This window comes from Triticum aestivum, chromosome 3B (assembly GCF_018294505.1).
Source record: "Triticum aestivum cultivar Chinese Spring chromosome 3B, IWGSC CS RefSeq v2.1, whole genome shotgun sequence".
NCBI classification, from domain to species: domain Eukaryota; kingdom Viridiplantae; phylum Streptophyta; class Magnoliopsida; order Poales; family Poaceae; genus Triticum; species Triticum aestivum.
This window is the reverse complement of record NC_057801.1, coordinates 487,146,084-487,161,363: the sequence shown is the minus strand read 5'-3', so window position 1 is coordinate 487,161,363 and position 15,280 is coordinate 487,146,084. Positions and strand designations below refer to the sequence as shown.

At 43.2% G+C, this 15,280-nt stretch overlaps 2 protein-coding genes across 3 annotated transcripts; one reads left to right on the top strand and one right to left on the bottom strand.

The window, feature by feature from the left end:
* The first annotated feature begins 1,494 nt into the window (after window positions 1–1,494).
* Window positions 1,495–3,384, top strand: LOC123070523 (reticulon-like protein B9). Its single transcript, XM_044493768.1, has 5 exons — window positions 1,495–1,957; window positions 2,064–2,244; window positions 2,364–2,505; window positions 2,739–2,808; window positions 2,984–3,384. Exons 1-5 carry the CDS (start codon window positions 1,858–1,860, stop codon window positions 3,148–3,150), a joined length of 660 nt encoding a protein of 219 aa, XP_044349703.1. The 5' UTR covers window positions 1,495–1,857; the 3' UTR covers window positions 3,151–3,384.
* LOC123070521 (uncharacterized) lies at window positions 2,665–7,800 on the bottom strand. Of its 2 annotated transcripts, XR_006433799.1 has the most exons (14): window positions 7,581–7,800; window positions 7,390–7,488; window positions 7,213–7,297; window positions 7,020–7,089; window positions 6,434–6,494; window positions 6,247–6,300; window positions 5,926–6,079; window positions 5,740–5,836; window positions 5,226–5,335; window positions 4,728–4,834; window positions 3,911–4,021; window positions 3,673–3,830; window positions 3,228–3,332; window positions 2,665–3,127 (listed from the first exon to the last, which is right to left on the bottom strand). XR_006433799.1 is itself a non-coding variant. In XM_044493766.1 (12 exons), the coding sequence occupies exons 1-12, from the start codon at window positions 7,791–7,793 to the stop codon at window positions 3,714–3,716; spliced, it is 1,278 nt and encodes a 425-aa protein (XP_044349701.1). In that variant the 5' UTR covers window positions 7,794–7,800; the 3' UTR covers window positions 3,438–3,713. The 2 variants fall into 2 exon arrangements, 1 of the variants encoding a protein (XP_044349701.1); XM_044493766.1 differs by lacking the exons at window positions 2,665–3,127; window positions 3,228–3,332 and having other exon boundaries at window positions 3,438–3,830.
* Between the last annotated feature and the right edge of the window lie 7,480 nt (window positions 7,801–15,280).

Sequence of the window (15,280 nt, the reverse complement as noted above, 5' to 3'; positions counted from 1 at the left end):
CTACGACGCACCTGAGGTGGTGTCCAGGAGATTCGGACCGGTCACTAGCAAGTCCGACGTGTACAGCTACGGCGTGATGGTCCTGGAGATGGTCAGGGCAAAGAGACACGTCAAGGTTGGTGCTGACACGACCAGCAAGTATTTCGCCCAGTGGCTCTACGAGCACCTGGATGAGTTCTGCAACAGCGTTTCGGACGTCAACGGCGACACCAGAGAGCTTGTGAGGAAGATGATCATAGTCGGGCTGTGGTGCTCTCAGACCGCGCCGGCGAGTCGGCCGTCGATGAGCGCAGTCGTCGAGATGCTGGAGAGAAGCAGCGCGGAGCTGGAATTGCCGAGAAGAACCTCATGAAGCGTAAAAGACATAGGTGTACTTGTAAATGCTGTTCAGGGGACTGCGGCTGCTTCTGGATTTTTGTCGTGTAATAAATTTCAGGAGAGCACATGAGCATTTCGCTTCGTTGTTGTCAGAATAGGACTTGTTTCAGTGTCAGATAACTTGATCTTGCAACCATATGTTGAAAACAAACAAACAGTAAGACACGATCACCACACGCACATTTGATGGCATGACACACAAAGCACTGCTAATAGCTAGCATGTCAGAAACGGAGACGGCCAAGACGAACACAGCATAATAGCACGGCGCTAACACAACCACGCCGCGCGTGTATTCCTAGCTAGCCTAGCACATAGGAACCCGCACGCGACACGCAGCCGCGACCTCCTTGCTGGTCTGGGAGTTGATGTATTTGCCCAGGTAGGGGTCCCTGGCGTACGTGCACAGGCACCGCCTCTGCTCCCGGAGCCTGGCGCAGCACGCGCTGGACGGGGGCGCGCTCCAGAGGATCACCGGGGCGCACGGCCGCAGCGCCCATGGGTCGCACTCCGAGCGCGCTGCCATGGACGCCCCGCGCACCACCGCACCGGACGCGGCGAGCATGGCTACGAGGAACAGCACCGCGCAGGGCTTCATGGCTTCTTTGCAGTGGACTCTGTCTGGTTTTGGGAGCACAAGAGAGGGTTGGCATACTATTTGTAGCAAGAGAACAGCTCACCCGGCACCCGCGCCATGCTCTATCTGGAACCGTGCTGCTAAAACTTACTAAAAGCTTTTGCATTGCACGGTTGCGTAAACGGTAGAGCACGGGCATTCCCATGAGTGCTTGGGACTCCGGCACTGCTCCGGAGCTCGGGTAGCGCGAAGCACGCTGCTGCTGCTGCGTAGCAAGACATGTCCAAGGTTTGCTGTGCAGATTACGTTTGCTAATTGAAGTGGGGTGACCGCGGAGCACACCGATAAAAGTGTCTGGTCTATAAACACTCAACCAAGCGTTGATAACACAGGTGTTGAACAGATTTTCCGACGTTGAGCAATGGCGAAATGGCGATAGTTGTTTCTGGGGTAAGGAGGCTAAGAAGCAACACGGCTGCCGGCTGGGACGAGCACCGTGAGAAATGCGGAGTAAGAAAGACGGCATCTTCATCACCGGGTCACAAAAGCTCTCCACTTGAGTAGGAGACAGCGAGTGCAGTCGCGAGTTCACATTGATGTTGACAGAATATCAAGATGCAGTTCCGGCAAGCTTCTGGCATAAACTACTGGCAAACAGCTAAACTTGCTTCTAGTCTGGGCTCTGACGAAGAAAACATCTGGTTCAAGGAAACCCTTGCCCTGCATCCGTTTATTCCCCTCCCTCAATGGCTCATCCTCCTATAGGCCAAGCTATCCTTTCCTTGTCAACATGGGCTTACCCTTTAGAGCTCATACTAGCATTTAGGTGCCTATAAAGACGCAATTTATGCAAGATCAGACATAACAAATCAATCAGGTGGACATCCCAAACGCGTGAAGCCATGCCGCCACATTTTCCCAGCAATCCTGACCACGGGCCACACGTCGTGAGGCCGTTCCACAGGCACAAATCGATCCACCGGATCCTGGGCGGAGGGAAAGGTACGCCGTTCTTGTTCTGTTTCTAGGCAATTACTCTGCATTACCATAGTTTTCTCTCCAAGTCGTGGGAGTAGTTACGAACACCGGTGTTGGGCTTTGATTGCAGCTGCGGACATTCTGCTGTGGAAGAACAGGAAAGTGTCTGCTGGGGTTCTCGCTGGGGCCACGTTGACATGGTTCCTGTTCGACGTGGTTGAATACAATGCAGTTCCGCTCCTTTGCCAGATCGCCATCTTCGCTATGCTTGCCATCTTCATTGCCTCAAATGCTGCGCCGCTCTTCGACAGGCATGGCTTCTTTTCTTTCCACAGAGAGGAGATATCCCAGTATTTATTTTTCGAGTAATTGCCCCAGTATTTAGCTTTAAAGAATTTCAAAAGGTCGGCTGACCAATTTAAAATCGCAGGGCCCCGCCAAAGATACCACAAGTCGTCGTCTCTGAACACGCCTTCAGAGAAATGGCCATGACCATTCACCACAAACTGGAATATGCTGCATCTCTTCTTTATGATATCGCATGTGGAAAGGATCTGAAGAAATTTCTCATGGTACGAAATTCTCTTATTTGCTATCTTCGTCAAGAAAAGACAAACCATGTGACAAGTCTTGTTCCAGACCGATATTATGGATTAATACAGAAACACTTAAGAGATCTGAATCAACCAGATTAGACATGACACGACACTCAAAACAACGTTTAGCCAATATAATTCACAACGTTATTTTGCTATTGCTCAACTTAAACTTGTACTGACATTCAAATTGTTTCTATTGTTATAAGGTGGTAGGATCCCTGCTGTTATTGTCAGTGATTGGAGGTTCTTGCAGCTTCACAAGCCTACTCTACCTTGGTAAGTAGAACAGAAATAGTAACGTTCAACAAAACCAAATACAGAAGGTAGAACTAACTAGTAACTACAGAAAGGATGCTAGGAGAACACATAAACTAATGCAGTCTCACAGAAAAATGTAAAACTGAAATTTCTAAATAGTATAACAAGTAGTATGTGTTTCTTACTTTCACAGGATTCTTGTGTGCCCACACTTTGCCAGTGTTGTACCAACATTACGAGACAGAAGTGGACCATCTCGTTGCAAGGGGTGGCCAAGACATCAAGAAGTTCTATGAGAAGGTTGATTCCAATTTGCTCAACAAAATACCAAGAGGCCCTGTCAAGACGAAATTCAGATAAAATAAACTCCATGAAGCTGTCAGGACATAATAATAATTCCTACCAAGATACTGGAGTAGATTTCAAGAAAAATGAACCTGCTATAAGAAAATATGATTGCACAAACCAAGTCCCAGATAAGCGAAGTTGATGAAACACCAGTTGAGTTCAGACCTGACTGCTAGCATCCAGATGTACGGTACCTATTAATGTATACAAGCATACTCCATCAGCGAAGCAATCTATGTGAGAATACCTCTGATGCTATAATCTCAAAAACAGTATCCACTGTGACACCGATGAGTCTGTACATGTATGACACATGAAGTGTCCAATAACAGCATACCCAAAAAGACAAACAGAAAGATTACATGGCTTTCAAGAAAAAAAAACTGGGCTATCATCGCCTTCTGACATCTGTAGTACTAATGGAATGTGTTTTTGCTTTTACTAATACAAACATAACAGTTATTATTTGCATGGCAAAACTATGAAATCAAACACTGCCATGACTATTTGCAAAGCTTCGCCCGAGAGACAAACATCTTGAATCTGGTGTAGGATAGGACCAAGTGTTCGAGACGTCAGAGCCCTTGTTTTTTTCTTAATTCAGTAGATGAAATGTCTATGCGGAACTTCTCCTCTGGTATAGAGATAAACATGTCCTTCAACTCTGTTGGAATATTTAATTCTTCAAGGACCTTCAAAACAAATAGTGAAGTACGTGAGCAGACAAAGAATTTCAGTGCATGTAAAACAAAACATCAAGGCCATTTCATACCTTGAATACTCCTTCAATCTCTCGACCACCAACCAGAAATGTTGTGCCAGTGCTTTTACATTCAAGAAGAATCTCCAGCATTCTGTTGTAGTCACCTCCATAATACTTAGGCTGCCATGAGTAAACTTCATTTAGTTTGAAAAATAAAACACTCAATTGTCGAACATCCATTCTAAGATAGCATTCAATAACTGAATTCGAGAATTATATGACTCAGCCAAATATATCCTGAATAACAAATCATTTTATGTTTATAACTTACAATAATGGCATCTAAATCAGCTGCACATGAAATTTCACTTTTTACAATTATACTAAATGCTGCAGTGATGCTAGGTGCCTAGCTGAAAAGATTTGCTTGCGTAGGAAAAGGCTTCCTTTTGGAATTGGATATATCATTTTACTAACATGTTTGGTAGGGGTGTGTCCATTCGTAGAAACCAATGCAGAAATGCAATCTGGGCTTAACACAGCTCAATACTGTAAATGCTGAGTTGAGCAGTTTTTTTTTCACTTATAACCATGTCAGTAGACGCTGAGTTTTTCTTTCACATGACTAAATGGCATATCACACTTCATATTCAGAAGTAAGCATTAAGCTGATAAGAAACAAAAAGAATGCCACAAAGCATTTCATTATTAATTATGTATACAAAAAATCTGAGGAACCGGCAGGAGCACTGCCTTTTCATTTAGAAGAATGCCACAAAGCATTTGATTATTAATTATATCTAATGAAAAAGGGAACAGTTGTTAAGCTAATCTCAGAAAACAAACTAACTGCTCTGTGATTTACGGTCAGCTCCAGCAAACTTACATTTACAAGCCTAGCTGCAGTGTCTGCACCAATTATAAAAGCACTGCCTGGGAAAAGTTCTGCTTTCTTATAAAAGTATGGTTGGTTAGATATGATCACATTCTTCCCTGCATCAGAAAGAATCAAAGACTCCCATAATCACTCATTAATTGGATGAGTTTTCCCTTGCAGACAAACATAGTTTTATCTTGCCACACAAAGCCAAAGGAACAGAGGTAGTAGATGGTGATTGGTGAAACAGAGTAAGAAACATGTCTGGACACATCTGGGTCCCAGAATCACTGTTAAACGATATATCAGCAAAGATGACTACATATGAGTGAATGCAAAATTATATATCTCTGTAAAATCAAACTAAAGCACATTCATTAGATTCATAGTAATCAAATAAGAGCACTAGGAATATAGCAAAATAGCAGGCCGCGTGATAAATAGTTCGAAAGAAAATCCAAGTATGACTGTAGTACTTTGCACTACAGCAGTTAGTCATATGCATACCTGCTTTTCTGAATTGCTCAACACGGTGCTTAATTTCTGCAATAGACAGGGGGGGTTTGTCGGCATTTATTGCTGATATCTCAAAGCACGGAAACCCATCATCACACATGCTGCAAGAGGGCATTCATGAAATTTTTTTTACTGTTTGTGATCTTCAACAAGCGAAAGGTTTTAATAAAACGATGTAGATATTTGCTACACAAACAGCTATATTGAAATGCTATTACATTATCAGTTTTCCATTAAGTCATCGATGTAAAAAAACACTCCAGCTTAACAGAGTACATTTTACACCACATTACTCCGCACCCATTTTTATATATTTTTACCTTGATAAATTTTAGGATGACAAAATTCAATTGTACAAATAGTTAATTTCATTTTATCTCACCTTCCAATTTAGCAGAGAAAATTTTAACCACATTACTTTGTATAATTTTAATATATTTCGCCTTGCTAATTTTTAGAATGACATAATCCAGCTGTGCAAATGTTTGATTTGATTACATCTCACCTTGATGCAACTTCTAACAACCTAAGGTGGCCATCATGCAAGGGATTGAATGAACCAGGTAGAATTAGTTTCCTGTCGAAGTTCTTTTCCGTTGGATCTACAAATGACGAATAATAATATGATTAAGAATGAAAATGAAACAATTCTAGTACGAAAAAGAGAGCAATTTTGAGTGTCCGGGTATACCAGCAAAGTGGTAAACTTTCATGCAGACTTGACCATCAATAACTTGCTGGAGCTCTTGGTCTTCATCAAATTGTTCCACACTTTCTTTTGGAATTTCAGGTTCTTGAACGTCTGACTGAATGGTTGCAGAAACTCTGCATGCATCTGCAATTGCCTGGAGAGCAGTAGATTTTTATAAGGGAGAGCTAACTGGGAATATCGTTTAAGGAAAAGTACTGTTAGTCCTGACACGATGATCACACTCTCAGGATTGGTTGCTCCTATTCGCTAATCTGATGCCCAATCAACTGTTACCAGTGAGAACTAGTATATATAACAAACCTTAAGCACAAAACAGCTTGAGACCTTGTCTTCTTCCTCTCTGCTCCGTAAACCCTACACAAAAATGCTATAGTCTCAAAAAAGTACTGTAAATGCCAGGATGCAAAAATTGCCCAGAAACAAAGCATAATCATGACATTGACTCCAGGAGAAATGCTTTGTTAAGAGTAAAGAGTTTTGGTAGTACCTTCGACAATGTTACATGTGATGTCCTGAGGCAATTTTGTGTGCGCGTTGACACATAAAACCTATTTGAACATGAGTTTCAAATATCATATAGTGCAGAAAGACGCAGACTTAACAAACTTAGATGCCCTGCCACCCCAAAAGCTGGGAATTTTGTGTAAACATCATGTATGCAGGCTCCTATGCCATAGAAACTAGAGAAAGAAAGCTCTAAATGACATAGGCACATTAAAAAAATTGTAAGCAAGAAGTTCGTTCGTCTCAATAACAGGTTAGCTTATGTATGATTATATCACATGTTATGTCGACATGCTAGTATAATCACTTCCCTAATTTGATGAGCACTTAATGTTTTAAACTTGTACTCGGTTAACTAACTAAATCTAATAACTTCTCGCAAAAAAAAACTAACTCTAATGACTGATAAGCTTTGGGTTAGGTACTGTAAACATTTTTATTTTTTTGAGATGAGGTACTGTAAACATTACCTAAAAGTAGAACCACTCAAGGGATAACTTTAAAAGCTTTGGTGGTTTCCTTCTTCCTCAAATTATTGCTACTGTAAAGGGGAGTTAGCGAGGCAATACCTGTGGTCACCATGTTTTGGGCGTGAGCTAGCGAGCGACCCAGTAAATCCAACACCCATTACTTGTAGACCTGCGAGTATTCTCACCCAATTACTTAAACTCATAGCAAACACAGATTATGTTGTGTGCAAACTGTAAGCTCATGTGCAGAATGATCTACAGATCCAGCGTTCTGAAGTTAAGAGGCAGAGACCTGGTCCAGAAAGCTTCAGGGCACGGTTGAACGCGGCCAGTGCCATGTCCTCTGCGGCCTGCTTGCTTGTGAATTGCAGGGGCAACTGGAAACCAAAGCATGGTCAGTCAGTCAGTCTGATGAGTGCCTAGCAAAGTCCGAAGGAGTTCGAGTTCGAGAGTATGCGGGTGCGTTTACCTTGCCGAGCAGCTGCGCCATGGAGGCCCTGGAGTAGGGCACGACGACCTCGAGGACGCTGCCAGAAGCGCCGGGCACGGACAGGAGCCAGCCGAGCGCCTGCGGCGGTCGAGGTTGTCGAACGGTTGGAATCTGGCGAGTACAAATTTACAGTAGAGCTGCCGCGGGGGAGCAGAGGAAGAGGGCGGTACCTGGGAGGCGCCGCCGGCGAGATAGATGACGGCTTGGGCTCGAGACGAGTGGATGGCCTCCACGACGGCGCGGACCCAGGCCTCCATCGCGATTCGGTCGGTCTTGTTCTCTCTGGGGATGCCGTTGCTATACCAAGAGACGACGGGGCAATTCGTCCGGTCAGTGTGGGTCTGTGGCACGGCAGCGAACCGTGGAGCCGTACCAACCGGCATCAAAGATCGAGTCCTTGGTAGTAAATCTCACCAGGGCTCTTTTTTTGAAACGTCTCACCAGGTCAGTAATAAATTTTGAATCCGAATATCCAGCGAACGTCAGATTTTTAGGCATGTCAAAACGAACATTATTTCATGACAAATCGAACGTCAGTTTAGTTAGCGAATCCACTTCAGTTCATTTGTGTGCCAGACTCGCGTCAGTATAAATTGTCATGAAAAATGTTTGATTTGTCATGCCTAAAATCTGACGTCATATCTTTAGCATTTTCGTAAAAAATTTGGATTTCAAATGGCCTTTTCTTGCAGCCCCTAGAAAAAACATCCCCAATGTGTGACATGACATATGGATCATCTATCTCACTCAAGACCACGGCGAAGAACCGAGTGCGACTATGCGAGGTGGTTGTGGCGGTGGCAGCGACAACAACTACGATGGCGACGACAATGGCGGCGCCGACGACAACAGCGATGGTGGTGACATTGATGGTAGCGGTGGTGTCTTGATGACGTGGCGTGGGCCCGTGGTGTTGGGTGTTTTTTTGGTGATCACAAGAAATCATTGAGATCTTGAGATGGTGAAGGCTTCAATGAAGACATATGACTATTGTCAGCGACTGGCGGGATGTCGATCACCTTTTTCCTTTCTTCTTCGCCCTCCCTTTCTTTGCTCCCTCCTGGCTCCTAAGTCGATCCGCCTAGTCTCTGATTGGTTCCTCCACCCAGTCTCCTCTCTGTCGCCCGATACAACCCTCGACTCACCCACTCAGATCCCCTTCATACCTTTCCAGCCGGATTTGAAGCCCAATCCATCGCCTCCGTTCATCACCACATCGTCACCCCTACTCACCCGCCTCGCCCTCTCGATTTAAGATCCCGATGGTAATCGTATGGGGTGTCACATGAAGCTAGCTATCTAGATGGGATTCACGTGAGGCAAGTAAGACAGTGTCTCGGCTAAGGGGCCTCTCACCATGTCAACTCCCGGCTTGGTGGGCTGGACTGGGGAACCCCTTGTCGGTCCCGACCTGGGCCGCATTGGACGGTGAATGGCGTATAATCGAAAGGTTTCAGAAGACTTGACATACTCGACAAGATGCTGGATTCGTGGAGGACTCTGCCTCCCAGTAGATAGTCGACTAGAATATTGTAACTCTAGGACCCCCCCCCCCCCACCCTATACCTATATAAACCAAGGGGTCTGGCTTGTAAAACACACATTACAAATCTCTTGGTAGATACACGTACCATGTACTTACTCCAACGCAAAACACAAGCATGCCATAGGAATTATCTCCTCGGAGAGCCCAAACCCGGGTAAGATCCATATGTCTCCGTTACCCTCATTCCAAGACACCTAACTTAGGATCCCATACTTTGAGATCTGCCGGATTTAGCTGAAGGCACCGGTCTGCAACACATCTTCATGGCTAGCTAGCATGTGTGTTTTGTGGACTGAGCAGACCACCTCTCCGTTCTGCTCAAGGTGTTCACCTCGCGCTGTCTAGCGTGTACATAACCCCGTGTAACACCAAACCCTTGTTCCCTTCACTTTATCTATCAACAGAGGAAGATACGTAAACTTTGCGTATGCGTGAAAAAAGTAGTTCTTCAGGAGGGGAGACCTTAGTTTTTTAGTGTTATTTTGCGGACCGTTGTTGCTCGGCTCCGGATCAAGTTTTTTGCTAGAATTCTCGTCCAACTTTATTAATTCAACAAAATATTCATAGGTGCATCGTTTGGATCATGAGGGTTCCTCAACCAAATATGATGACCTATGTCCAGATTACATGCGAACTTGGCGAGATTATGAGCTTCAAAATTGAAGTTCATATGATCGAAGATAAATTTACAATAATGAAAACCAACACTGCGCTCATTAATTTCCTATAGAATTGCACCATGTCTTCCACTGCCTCTCTACTCGATATCCTTCACCACTCCCTCACAGTCGGTAGCCACACAAAAGTGTTGAGCTTGATCCCATATCATACGCAAGTGCCATAGCTTTTATTGCCCAAAATGCTTTGTGTTCTAACTCAAGAGGTAAATGACAAGCTTTTCCATAAACCATTTTATATGGAGACATACCCATAGGATTTTTGTAAGCTGTTCTATAAGCCCAAAGTGCATCTTCTAATTTATTAGACCAATTCTTCCGGGACCTATTAACAGTCTTTTGTAAGATTAGTTTTATTTCTCTATTGCTAAGTTCAACTTGACCGCTAGACTGAGGATGATAAGGTGACGCAATTCTGTGATTAACATCATATTTAGCAAGCATCTTACGGAAAGCACCATGAATGAAGTGTGAACCACCATCAGTCATTAAATATCTAGGGACTCCAAACCTTGGAAAGATAACTTAAGCATTTTAATAGAGGTGTTGTGATCAGCACTACTGGTTGGAATAGCTTCTACCCATTTAGTAACATAATCAACAGCAACCAAAATATGTGTATACCCATTAAAGGAAGGAAAAGGTCTCATAAAGTCAAATCCCCAAACATCAAATGGTTCAACAGCAAGTGAATAATTCATAGGCATTTCTTGACACTTACCGATATTACCTATTCTTTGCACTACAAAAAAAATACACTTCCATGATGATACGTGTTTGTCACAGTAGGTCACGTTCTCTGTCATGCATGTACATCCATGACAATTTTATAACAGAATCAAGATAGTCATAACCGTGTTGTCGTAGAAGTGTTCCATGACATTACCAAAATTATCATCATGGAAGTGTCCACTTCCATGACGATAAATTGCGTGTCATAGAAGTGCTTTCATCAAGGGTGACCGACACGTAGCATCCACCATAACGGCTCACCGTTAAGCTATCGGGTCCGGTTTTGGATCCGATAACCAGTTAAAAGGCCGGAGCAATGGTAATTTTCTACGTGTAAAATTCTCATTGGCCGGAGGAAACACGTGTCTGCTCCTCGATGGGCCAAATGTCGCCCGTCCATTAGAGGAGACATGCCTATGATACTTCGACACGTGGTAGGACCCAACAGAGGCCCATATAGGTTAAAAAGGCCAGCCCAGTCATAGGCCCGTAGTACTTACTCAGGTACTAGTGGGCCAGCCCAATAACGACCTGTTTAATAAAGGCCCATTTACGGCCCGAAGCCAGATCTGGCCCATTAGTTATTCGCCGAATATTTCAGCCCAATTACAGCCCAGTGACTTTCAGCCTGTTAGAGGCCCGATGTAGACATGGGCTCATTTCAGCCCGGTGTGTCTTTCGGCCTTGGAATGGCACGTGCTGCCCATGGGCCATATATGGTCTGGCGCGACATCCGACCCACTAACGACCCGTGATAAAGGTGGAAACAGTTTAGCCTGACGTGACTTTGGGCCTGTCGTATAATTCGGCCCGTTGATGCCTGTACTAAGCTTTCGGTCTCTTAAATGCCCATGATATCAATGGGCCAACTAAGTCCTGAGATATGTTTCGGCCTGGTAACGTCCCGTCATATAACTGGGCCAAAAAAGGCCTGATCTACATTTCAGCCTGCTGAAGGCCCGTCGACGACTAGTGAAAATTGAGGCCCAACATGCATTTCGGCCTGCTAAAGGCCCATGGTTTCTTCTGGGTTGTAACATGCCAGTAGAATATTCAGCCTGTTAATGGCCCAACGCTACCTGGGCCAAACTAAGCGCTGGGTCCATAAAAGGCCCAACTAAAATTTGGGCCGAATATAGGCCGAAGTAAGTTGTGGGCCTGGCGCAAAGTGTGAAGGCCCTAATCATTCGGGCCCAAGAAAGATGCAGGCCGGCCCAATTGTGGCCCACTAAAAACCAGGCCCGTTAGAGGTGAATGTTTCGGACCGATCAACTACATCAGATTTTTTTCAAATAGCGAATGATGGCAGTAACTAGTAGGAATTAAGAACAAACCTACTCTATAAAATAAAGAAATTATGGCATAGTAACTTAGAATAAACCTACACTATACAATAAAGGATTTATGGTATATTACATCCACTGGGCATCGAAGTTCGCCACGAGTGATCATAAAGCGCAACGAAGAAGCAGATTACAAAAACTAGGCACCATTGCAGCGTAACAAAATAATACTGAACCGAGACCACTTCTAAGACAGTTCAAGAAACGTTAACCTTGCACGGGAACTGTTGCGCAAGCTGCTGAGCAAGGATGTGAGACCGTCCTAGCATGTCGGTCATAGCTTCCAGGTGTAGCTATTTAGCAATGAGGTTCTCATTGGTGTTCTCCGCAATCTTTCTTAGAGATAGGACTTCAAGTCGAAGTTGAGTTGCAGAATGCCTTTCTGCTAGAACTTGGGACTGAAGAAGTTGAACTGATTCAGACAACAAATTCTGTGAGCTTGTCTGACTGCTAGTCTCAAGTAACTTGAACACTGCATCAAGGCAAGACTTTGGGGTTGTCTCGCTATCTTCAAGATGTTTTGCCTTCTTTGCTACAATATATGTTGGGTTTGTCTCACAGTCTTCAGCAGACTTGTGTATGCCATCAGGCATATCACCTTGAAACAAGCAGAGAGATGACAGGTTTTGCACGTGTATAAACAAAGATGATAACTGTGTTGTCAATTCCATCCAATTTCAAATTAGAAAATAAAGAGTAAGTTCAAAATATCAATAGCATAATTTGGCATTGTTCATAATGCGGGGAGCTTCACCACACTATTGGATTACCATGTCAACATAACAAGCATAGATGAAGGGCAAAGGCAATCCTTGTATCTATTTTGGTTAATGTGCATGGCATGTTGTTCATATCATCAACCACATTAGTGAGATAAATAGGAGATGACAAGGTGCAAACGTGGGCTGCTTCACCACACACTGGATTATAGATCCACAAAAACAAGCCTACATATAGGGAGTATTGAGTAATGTGCATGGTATGAATAAGGAATTTGGTTTTACAAGTAAAACTTGGAACTTACGGTTCTTGCGAACATGCATTTTGATAGAAATAGCAAACTAAACAACAGTAAACGATAGGGAGTATGAGCAAATTAAACAGCAGTTGAGGATAAAGGCTTTAGAAGGACTGACTTACATTAACAGTTAACACCGGCTTTATAATGCCCTTCTCCATGTCAAGGGAAGGATAGCTCAAGAATTTCAGCACATAATCTTCTTCATAAGCATTGCCTCTACTCTACATTTTGTAGAGAGTAATTATAGATATGATAATACTGGAAGGGACAGAGGATAATGAAGATAAGATGCAGATTGATGCTACATAATCAACTACCAATCCTTGGAAGTACAAGCGTTACAGGACAAAATGTACTGACAAGAGCAATGGGCTACATTTCTGCACTGGCATTGTCTGTATTCTACTTTTTGGTAAGATTAAATATAGATATGATCTTTTTTAGTAAATGGTGGGTGAGGGAGATAAGATGCAGAATGCTACACAATGAACCAATCCCTCTTCCCATAATAGAAGAGTGTTTTGAACACTGGTGTACTGTACAAAACGTTCTTATATTATGGGACGGAGGGAGTAGCTGTTAATGTAAGTACAATGATAGACGACGTTCAGTCCTTACAAGAGGAATGCAGAGCTAAACCTCTTCAAAAGCATTGGGTTGATTCTAAATTTATGTAAGAGTCCATACGGATCTTATAATGTCCACCAAATGGACGACAACGAGGCTAACATGTGCAGTAATGCTACATAATCAAACAGTTATGAAAGTAAGTATGGTCATACAGGGCAAGAGGTACTCACAAGAGCAATGCAGTGTGCAGTATAGTTGCGAGATTTTGTGGTTCCTTGAGAATGAATGTTCTTCTGCTAACAGTTTTCATACAAGTGAGACGTTAAGGCAAATGCAAAAATGTAGTTCAAATTGTGATGTGATATCATAGACAGTACCTTACGCTGCAGACTAGTCCAGTGTGTAACAAGATTATTCCAGTCACTGTCGGATAAATGTAGCACCGGAGACTTTACAGAAATTTCGTTTAGAGGCTTGCCATCAAAGTGCGATTGCCTCAGGTAGGAACGATACTTCATCAATGAGTGATTGAAAAGTGCAACCAACCCTTGCTCGTCTTGGCAATCCAGTTTGGTCCTTGACTATTTAAAAGAATGAAATCTTGTGTCTTCTGTCAGTAGAAATATATGCAGTAATTACCATGAATAACATTAGTACATTACTTACGTGTAAGTTGCAGAGGAAGACTGGAAATTGTATAGTGTTTGCGGTATGTATTTCCATGAAGGAAAGATGCGCACAAAGTTCCTGACAACAATATAAGCTTTGTCTTCTAAACTGGGAAGAAATGGAACAAGGGTCCTATTTGCTGGAATTGGGGCTCTCTCTAGTTCGAAAAGTGATTTGGCAACTGGATTTGGTGTACTCTTTGCTGGAATGGGGGTTTTGCGTCATAGAGCTGGTTCTATGTCAACTGGCATCATCATACTGTTTGCTGCAGTTGGGGTCTGCTGAGTTGGGGCATTAGAAATGACCAGTGTAGTAGGGCTAGAGTCTGCTAGAGTTGGGGTGTTTTGTGGGTCAGGTGATATTGCAACTACACCTAATGGGCTATTTGATTTATCAGGTGTCACTACCTTTTCCAAATACTTTGCTTGTGCTCCTCCGTGATCAGCAATTGCCCTCTTCCTTTTGAACGTCTGATACACAAGAACAAGATTTGAATGGGTAAATATGGTATGATGACAGATGGAATATGTACTGAAAATTGATAGGTAGGGCGTATTCACATACATGATGTGTAAACTAGGCTAATGGCAGTGCAACAAAGTAGAAGCAATGCAAAGCATCAGTTGCAAGGTATGTGCGACCAATATAACCTTGGAAAGTTAGAGCAAGCACCTTGATGGGTGAATAAGATAGGGCATCTGCCTCTGACTCCTCCACTAGGGAGCTACGTTGACTTAGGTCTCCCTCTAGCTCAGAATCACTATTAGGATCATATTATGAGCATGAATCTGTAGGTGGGGAGCGTTTGCATTGCATTGCATCTAGACTTGATTTCAGTCCCTTAATGCCAAGTTTAACAACCATGGCATTGTTCTTCTTTATTCTTTTCATGCGCGCAAGCTCATAATCATTATGATGTTGTTCAGAATCTGAGATTAATGAAAACATAAAAAGTAGTAAGATTATCTATGGAATGCATTGCGGATTCAACTCGAAGAGTGTCTCCCTGTAAACCCCTGCATATGCAAATTTCACCCCCCCAACCGTGCTGACCAGACCACACACAGAAATACAAACCCTTTATGTCTCTATAATAGGCAGACACACATTTCAAAACTGAAGTAGGAACATTATAATCATATCAAATTTGTATTTGAACAAATAAACTAAGGAATTATGAGTGGCATAATGTTTAGCTTCAAGGGTGGAGTGTTGGTAGTGCGACACAAAGCAAGTAGGCAGATTGTATTCCATGTAAATGATTGAAGCCTATGTAAAAGCTGGAAACGACACTTTCTTTCTATACACAGTG

Excerpts from the sequence above, each read along its gene's own strand:
- LOC123070523 (XM_044493768.1), top strand. The coding sequence starts at position 1,858 with ATGCCGCCACATTTTCCCAGCAATCCTGACCACGGGCCACACGTCGTG. Across the intron at positions 2,245-2,363 it reads GCTGCGCCGCTCTTCGACAG|GGCCCCGCCAAAGATACCAC; the intron begins GCATGGCTTCTT and ends TTAAAATCGCAG. Across the intron at positions 2,506-2,738 it reads ATCTGAAGAAATTTCTCATG|GTGGTAGGATCCCTGCTGTT; the intron begins GTACGAAATTCT and ends TATTGTTATAAG.
- LOC123070521 (XM_044493766.1), bottom strand. The coding sequence starts at position 7,793 with ATGCCGGTTGGTACGGCTCCACGGTTCGCTGCCGTGCCACAGACCCAC. Across the intron at positions 6,080-6,246 it reads CAAGCTGTTTTGTGCTTAAG|GCAATTGCAGATGCATGCAG; the intron begins GTTTGTTATATA and ends ACTGCTCTCCAG. Across the intron at positions 3,831-3,910 it reads AGATTGAAGGAGTATTCAAG|GTCCTTGAAGAATTAAATAT; the intron begins GTATGAAATGGC and ends TTTGTTTTGAAG.